The sequence below is a fragment of the Nestor notabilis genome, unplaced genomic scaffold (assembly GCF_000696875.1).
Source record: "Nestor notabilis isolate BGI_N333 unplaced genomic scaffold, ASM69687v1 scaffold10986, whole genome shotgun sequence".
Lineage (NCBI taxonomy): Eukaryota > Metazoa > Chordata > Aves > Psittaciformes > Psittacidae > Nestor > Nestor notabilis.
In genome coordinates, this window is record NW_009933360.1 from 5,151 (window position 1) to 14,014 (window position 8,864).

The following is an 8,864-nucleotide window of genomic DNA, read 5'->3' on the forward strand; positions in this document are numbered from 1 at the left end:
TGTCATGCACAGAGTTAGGAAAAGTGCTTAATTGGTGTGTAAGGATTGCATTTACTCTGAAGTTCTTATTGGGACTGTTCTTTAATATGAAATTACTCTTCAGACACATAAGACATGATCATATTAATTCTTTGCAGAAATGAATCCATCAGTGAAGCACAACAGTGTCACTAATTGCTTTCTTTACGCTGAGATGGTTTCCACTGTCTGGCATGCCATGGAACAGCACACTCACTATGCCTTGAATGAAAAAGGTTGTTCCCACTTCACTAGTGGTGGATATTTATTTTTTCTTTAGCAGAAATTTAAATGCTGGGTTAGCTTCCAGGGAGGTTGTTTGTGAGGACACACTTGTTACAAAGAAATTTGGGTGGAGCTTGTGTTTCTGTATCTTAAGCATATTGTGAGTTGAACAGCGTAGATCTAGAAGACAGCTGGTGTAGAGGTAGCACCACAGTATTCTGATAAAGCATTTCCATAATAGCACTTTCAAGTGCTTTGAACCTCACAGAATCCAGAAAAAAATTCCCATTAAAATTGTGCTTCAAAAGAAGAATATCAAGCTTTTCTTTTTTCCCTTCCAACTTACTGCAAGCACAGAAATCCTCCTTTTTGTTAGCTAGGACTTACCCTCAGTCCTGACTGATCCACTGTTAGCAATTACAGCCACTGAGCAGGGTGAACATGCAGGGTCTTGGCTGCAGTTTGTGCAGATTATAGTCTCTAACAGTAATAATAATAATCAGAGGTTCACTTTGCTAGAAACACAGCTGTGACAGAATTTGCTTCACTGGAGGAAGAAGGTTCAGCTTCAGACCTTGGCCATGGCTGAATTAAAAATTCTCTTTTTTCCCCGGAAAATGCTTGTATTTATAACGCAGGTAAAACTGGTAGCTTTTAAATGCTAGTCTAATGACATCAGTTTGTAATTTCTGATAAGTGAGAATGTTTCAAGGCTCAAAGATGAGGCAGGTAATTGATGTCTTCAGTATAAATTCACAAGGGATTAGGATCTCTGACAGCAAAGATAGCGCTTGCTGTGGGCGAAGTTTGCTTCAACCAAAACTACATAGGATTATATATATACACCAAAAAAATAACCTTTCAGAATTACAGACAAATACAAGTTACATGTAGTCCATGTAGTTAAATCCATTTTTGATTTTGGAATTAGATGCCAGTTTTCAAGGTAATCCACTCACGGAAATAAGTCACTCGTGTGTAAACTCCAGGTTTATTTGGTTTGGCACAGTCGTCTCCCCAGCTCACTATTCCCACGAGGTACCACATCAGTCTAGAGTCTGGAGTAACAAGTGGTCCCCCCGAATCCCCCTAGAGAAAGAGGAGGGGAAAAAAGAGGTTTAATTATCAGAAGGGAAAATACAATTCCCTCCATGGACAGGAGGGTGTGCCCAAGAGAAGAAGAAAGCAAGCAGTATTTCAAGAGCTGCCGTTTGTGCGGAATGCAGGTTGTTCTTGAAACTTCAGTCGGAAGTCAGTGGCTTTTTCCTGTTTGCCATGGAATCTCCTGACCTGTCTCCGTGGTTTTACAGTAAAAAGGAAAAAAGCTTCTCTTTTGTTTTGTGAAACACTGCTTCCCCCCTGCTTGTCTTCCTCCTCAGACAAAGGAGGGAAGCACAAACATATACAACAATGTAAGCCAAGAGGAACTTTTTTACCCCCCCCCAGTAACCACTATTCTTACAACAAATTATTTTAGTCACTTGCAATAATACCATTTCAAAACAGATTTCATCAAAAACTTGATCTTTTAATTAGACAGTATGTCCCTAAGATATTGGCCACTTTGAAACAGTGAATTCAGATACTGTTACTAGCATGACATGGTAATAATATTTAAACTGGAAAACTTACGGGCTGAAAGGCAATCCTCACCCAACAGACCAAGTTCCCCATCTTCCACCAAAATGCACCTTTCTGTGCAGGTCTCCTAAATGCTGAGCCAGCCAGGAACAGAGGAACTGAGCCTCACAGACTTACTCTGCAGCAGGTTTTACTATGGGCACAAATCTGTAGGATTGCGATTCTGGAAAGAGTCTGTTTTGAACCAGCACTTAGGAGTACATTCTTTGTAAATAACATGAATAGAAATCATGTTTTTTAAAGTTATCGTTATGGAAATACTTTTGTTCAAACATAAACGTTTCCTTGCAGCATTTGCAAACCTGCACCACACGTGTATCCTTACCGTTCTATTTACACTTAGCTTCCTTATAGTTATCTTTGTTTCAGAGAGTTTTCCTTCCTCTGATCCAAGCCTGTTACCAAAGATCATATAACACATCTGTATTGAGATGATCCAGTCCAGACTTTAATTTCAACAAGTGATAGTGCATTTTTGCTGGCTACTTAACTGCTACATTCTTAAGCTTCTTCCTTCCAAACTGCATAGGTGTTTGTCTTGATTACTTGAGACATTTAATTTTTAGCTCATATTTACTATTTCAGCATTTAGTATCTCTGTCAATTTCTTGTCAATTTCTTGCCATATCCCTTTGCAACCGTATTGTTAGTTTTCACACACAAGAAATTATGAGAAGCAAATGGGCTTGTAGCAGCTTTTCTGAGTTACAGAATAAGAATTTAATTTCATGCTAGGAAAGGTTTAAATTCTGAATATTATAATAATTTTTATTTGTATGCATTTTACATGCTAAATCATGTGCACTGAATGCTATTTCATTTTACAACTTAATTACTGTTTGAATGGAGCCTACATAAAGGACTGATATATGGTCAATTAAGATCTGGTCAACCAGATAGCGGAGTCAGGATTAAAATAGTTTTCCTTTCTAATTTTCAGCTACAGTTACCTGACAAGCATCTACCCCTCCTTCCAAGTATCCAGCACACAACATCCTGGGCGTTATGTCCCCATCATACACTTCTTTTCTGTTGCAAGTCTTTGAGTCAATAAGTTTCACTGTTGCTTCCTGAAGAGCATTTGGAGCTGGACCTAAGGGATAATACGGTTTGGATATTTATTAACAGAATTACTTTGCAGTAGTTGAGATACAGGAAAGAGTATTTAATGTTCTCTTATGGAGGATCAGCTTGTTGCTCTGTTTAGGTTAGGCCCCTAAGAAAAATGTACATATTCATAGTCTTAAGAATTGTACCATTAAGACAGAAGTAACAATTGCATGGTACATAGTGCCTTATACATATTCCATATAATACAAAGGAACACAAATTACCTAGCAATTTGAGCAGCTGATACGAAATTAAGGTGTCTTTGGTTCCATTGCTAAATCTTTATGTGGCCTGGTAAGTGTGTGAGGTTGGGTCAGTCGCTATCTGCAGCTCATGCTGCACATTTACCTGAAAGCCCAGAGTTATCTGTAGCTTCTGGCTAAGGCTGGGAGAATATTTTTTAGGTGCCATGCAAACACATGCATGGCTAGACTACATGTCTTAAGAATTTACAATGTGAAATGGAAAGGCTGGAAAAAGAGAACAGTCTTCTTCCTGTTTTCTGCTTGAGTGGACTGTAGCTCTTTGTCCAGTGTAATTTTATAACAAGAATCTGCTGCTTACAATTAAACAAAACTATTGCTTGTAGACAAAGCATTAAGCTTGCTGCCGTACAACATATAGCTACAAAAGTGGTATCAATTCAGTAGCACATCAGAGCCATTGTTTATGCAACATGCAGGTTGCCTGCCAGACTCAGGACTCACCGTCATTGGTAAGTGCTCCCCAGCCGGTGATGACAGCATAAGTATTGTACAGGAAAGTCTGAGATGGCTCAGGCAGACAGACACGGTGTACGCTACCCGTAAACTCAACTCGTTTAGAGAGCTGCACAAGTGCAATGTCATAATCATGTTCTGGGTACTGGTACATTTCATGAATAATAATAGTCTTGATTGATCGTTTCAAGCTTGGTGGCTTCAGAAGAGCTCCAAAAGTAGCAGTCCACTCCTGAGGGTGACCCATGCTGGAAAAGGTAAGAGTGCTGTTACTTAGCTGTAAATAAACGTGTTCGGGACTTAAAACTTGGTTAGCACCTTTGCTGTAAAGCTTCTTCAAGCCAGCTCCCTAGTAGATTTTTAAGGCTTTCACCACTTTACATCACAGTGTCTCACATGATGTACTGCTGCTACAAGAGGGCAGTCTGCATTGTCTCCTCACCCATGGTCTCATACTCCTTCCCTGCTCCTTGTCCCTGATCCAGCCATTGTGTGGCTGCAGGATGTAATCAAATCAAAAAGCTCTTCTGCCAGAAACCCTTTCATCTCCATTACTTCTTTTGAATGTTAATAGTCTGTTTCATTTTACATGCCCTGCAGCTTCACAATTGCCATGCTTGAAACAAAAAAGAGCATGGCTAAATAGAAGGGTAGGAATGTGGGATTATAACTTGTGGTAGCAGCCTGCAGTGGCAGCAACCCAGCTGGAACATGAAGGAGCACCACATTCAGTACAGCAGGAAATACATACTCTGCCATTTCAGTCACATAACCCTCTCTGCACTTTTTTGCTCAATATGCCAAATGATTACTGATTTCCACTCACAATTGCCAGTTCTGCTTAGTCTTTAATTTCTTATTGAAATATTCAAGTGGTGTGTCTGCTTAACCCTGACTTTCTTCTCTAAGGCAAAAAAGTGGGTCCCTGCAAAGAGTCAGGGATGTGGTGCAAATCTGGAAAGCCACACAACATGATACACATAGAATGGGGCAAATTCTGCTGCAGATTCTAAGATGGGAACTTACTCTCTGAAACAGTGAGCTGCAGATACAAGCCAGGTATTGCTGATGAGTGTTGCACCACAGCGATGGATGTTATTGTACTGCAGGCTAGCTTGCCATGGCCAGTCCCCGGTCTCTGCAGAAGACAGTCCACCAACTATTCGCAACGATGATGATTTTGCCATTGACTTGACTGATTTATTCTGCCGTAACCCACAGACTGTCAAGAGGAGAAAGAGAAGTAATATGCCTGCCAATGGCTGTGAAAAAAATGTAAAATTACACATCACCTAGGTTCTCTAACAGTATTAACATCAACAAGAAAACATACCTTTCACCAGTCCCCCAAATCAGAGATCCTCATGCACAACCCATTCTGTTAGAAACCTGAATGAACATCTGACTTGTGGAAAGTCATGATGGTCAACCATTCAGGATTAGCTGCATAAGCAGCCCAAATCAGAAATCAAAACCATGCACCCAGGACAATTCCCAAACACGGGGGATTTGTTGTTAATGTCCCAAGTAATTTGTCATTAGGATAAAACATGAACAAGGCAAAATCTAAGATAGGAATGATCAAAGCCATGTTTTTTTACCACACGTGCATGCAGATTATGTCAGCAAGATGTCACCTGGAAACAGGCAACTGCGCATTGCATCACATTAATCCAAGCCAGAGAAGACAAAGACATGGATACTTCCAGCACAGTGTGCATCCATGACAAAAAGTATTACCCTCCAAACCCAGAAAAAATTAAAATATCCATGGTTTCAGTCACTAAACTCAGGATATTCAGGAGCAGCTGGAGCTCCCCCATTGCTTTATAAAATCCCTCAATGGATAGAGCTGCTTCAGCTTCTCCCACCAAAACAGCATCAAATCCCTCTTACCTGGACCAAGACCCACTAGTTTCCATCCAGGCCCCAATTTCAGCTAGACATTAACAAAGTTGACAGGCAGGACCAATTCATTTAAAAAGAGACAAAGCTATGAATTATTTGCATAGTGACAACACAATCCAAACCATTGCACTGCCTGTCTCCTGCTGACAGTGACCCAGAGTGGGACAAAGCAGAAATCAGTAGTGCATCTCTGAAGAGCTGTCAGCCCCGGGGCCCTTGAAGTCCGAAGTGAAACACTGGAGCCATGCAGAGTGTAATCTCTGCCCCTTCCTGCTAGGATCTGCACGAGGTTATGTTAATAGTACCTCACAGTCAAAAGTAGCAGCAATAACACCGTAGATTGAAAGCTGTTCATAGATTTTGGAGAAGAAAAAAGAAAAAAAGGTCATACAATATCGAGAAGCTCATGTGCTCAGTGTAGAGTCTGCCCTGTTCTGAGACATAAAACCACAATGAAGAAATCAGTGAAGTTTAAATCTACTTGTCCAAAACTTTTGTGTGAAAACTGAAGAATACACCATAACTGGCAAGACCATCTTAACTAGCGTGTTTCCCTCCTGAAAGCTAGTGGTACTCCTTAATTACTGGTCCTAAAACTGCACAATCCTATCAACAGTCTGAGCATTCAATGTTCAAAACACGGGGAAAAACTCAGAGCTCTGTCAGTACCCCAGAACACCAGCACCTAAAACCAACACCAAGTGATGTTATTTACTCTTCCATTACTTGACAGCCTACTGCTAAGCAAATAACCAAATCTCTCAGGGTTAAAAGAAACCCAACTTGTAAGCAAAGATAACTATTAAATTTTCAAGCAAGCTGACTTCCTTCTCTGAAAGCCTAAAAGCATCTCTAAACCAAACTATCTCAACTTAACCCCTACAGCATTACCTTGAGAAGACCAATTGTATTGCCTTATTTCCATAAGAAACATTTTGTGCTACTAGCCATTCTGAAATCCAAAACTTTTTCATTATAATCACTTGCTGATGTAACTTCTTTACACTTCCTCATGGCACTTCCTTCCTTCCAATGCACGCTAAAGAAAATGACATAGTCCCAATTTCTGAGAGCACAGAGAAGGCCATTATTCCAAACTCTTCTGCATGTGCCCATTCCTACCAGCTTTTGGAGCACTTCTCACTCGCAGGCTGCATTAGAGGTCTCTGCTAGGCTGCCATCCTTAAAGCACCAATTGAACAACATGCTAGTACATGTGCATGTATAAATCTCATCACTTAATTTGCTTATAGGAAAATAACAGGCAGTAAGCTGGAGATGAATTGTTATGCTACAGCATCCAAGACAAGCATATATGAAACAGATCCTGCAGTCGTTGCTCCAAGATGCAGTTCTAATACTTTACATCAGGGAGACAGAGGACAAGCCTGTGTAGGCAGGATTAGACTAGATGAGGTGTTCTATTTAAGCACATGTTTTAATCAGTTTATAATAGAGATTGCTTCTAACTGCAATCTGCTCAAATATAAAATGCACTCAAATTTGTGGTAAAGACTCTCCTGCCTTTAGCACATTATAGTACACCCTTCAGCTAGCTGTTGTGCATGACATTAAGCAGTCGTCTAGCCCAAGCAGTTGAATTCCTTTATTTATTGCAAGTTCTCCTTGCTTACTCAGTTTTACTACATACACCTAGGAGTCATCTGCAATGTCTTAGCTTTCATGCAGAAATATGGCTTAGTGTCTGCATGTACAAACACACCATTAAGCAGACACAGTGTAAAGGCTTTCACTGGTACCAACGGCAACTGGATCAGGCTAGTAAATAAACAAATGTCCTGAACATTACAGTGCTCAGCCCTCCCTCACTGGCTAAGTTAGTTCTTTCCTGGATGGCCGAGTTTACCAGCACTGCTGGAGGCAGAAGCGTGCCATAGGCACCAGAAGGACCTGCGCATCTCCTCTCTGCCCAGCACTGGGGATTTGCGTAGAGCCCTCAGCACTTGCTCTTTTCTCATCATTTGCTCTTTTCTCACAGAATTGCTGATATTTTTAACAGAAGAAACATCTCATTATCAGAAAAAATGACCAGGGAACTCAGGAGTGGGTGTAGACTTTTTATCCCATCACCAGTTTTCAAGCCAGTCATCCTGAGTATCCCAGAAGACACTAAAAAAAAAGGCTTCCTGGTGACTGAGCAGGATTCCTAAACACATGGCTTATCTGTGTGAAGTACAAGGTCATATTCATTAGACAGAAGGATAAGAAAAGGCTTTTCACGGCCATGAAAAGCGCTTAGACATTATTAATGCTAATTAAAACAATCAGAGATTTCCCAGGCTTAAAAAGCCCTCACTTACTGTCATTGAAGAGGGCTTCTGCTCTTTTTGTCTCCATATCTGAAACAAACAAACAGTCAGGGTAAGGCCAGGACAGCACAGACAAGGTTTTGAGCTATTTGAGCACAGGGACTGCAGGATGTAGAGGTGAGGGAGGCCTCTAGAGAAATCAGTGTAGCTCATAAGTGGTCACATTCTTGCACTGGCTGTTGCACTCCTCTCTGCAGTCTTCCTTGCTGTTCTCCAGCCAGCCAACATTGTCTGAGGAACAGACACAGGATCTCCCCAGTCCTGCTGGACCCTGGTGTTTCCAGAGGGTAGTACGGATGAAACAACTTCTGTATTACTCAAGATCTACAATTTTGTTGGGGGAGGTTTTTACAGTGGAAAGTTTTGAAGTTCCTTTTTTGTAAAACATCAGCTGTCCACAGTTTACACCAGAGTGAGGGCCAGAGGAGATCAGGTACTCACTTTGTGCCCTCTTCCAGATCAGAAGGCACTGACTTCACTGTGGCAACGTCAGTTTACAATAGTAGTGGCTCACTCTCCTTTCTCCTATCTTACTAAGCAACAGGGTGTCTAGTGCACTGTTAATACTAAAATAGACAGTTAATAGCAATTTACTGCATGGCACAGCAGGTTCTAGAAATACATTTGCTCCTTTAATACACATGTTGTACGTTTATGGACAATGCGGTATGATCATGCTGACAGTAACAAGTATTGGCTTGAAGTATGTCTATTTCCCTTCTTCCAGAATGCTCTTTTTACTGAGCTACCATTTCAGTTGCCAGCAGTCAAAACAAATAACAAAAAAAAAATAAATAATAAAATCACACTTTCAATACAATTTTTAAATTACATAGTGATTCTTTAACAGCATTCACAACTTCACATTTTGCAGCTGGATAACCTTTCTCAGCAGATTCCTGTCCTTATCCAC

At 40.7% G+C, this 8,864-nt stretch overlaps 1 protein-coding gene across 1 annotated transcript in view; it reads right to left on the reverse strand.

Moving 5' to 3' along the window:
* Window positions 1–1,170: 1,170 nt before the first annotated feature.
* The window catches only part of LOC104407540 (transmembrane protease serine 11E-like), a 42,705-nt gene continuing 35,011 nt past the window's right edge, over window positions 1,171–8,864 (reverse strand). The window contains exons 6-10 of the mRNA XM_010016854.1: window positions 7,943–7,981; window positions 4,740–4,935; window positions 3,702–3,961; window positions 2,835–2,977; window positions 1,171–1,332 (exon numbers count right to left, since the gene is read on the reverse strand). Coding sequence (XP_010015156.1) covers window positions 1,171–1,332; window positions 2,835–2,977; window positions 3,702–3,961; window positions 4,740–4,935; window positions 7,943–7,981 — 800 coding nt within the window. The remainder of the gene's footprint in view (window positions 1,333–2,834; window positions 2,978–3,701; window positions 3,962–4,739; window positions 4,936–7,942; window positions 7,982–8,864) is intronic.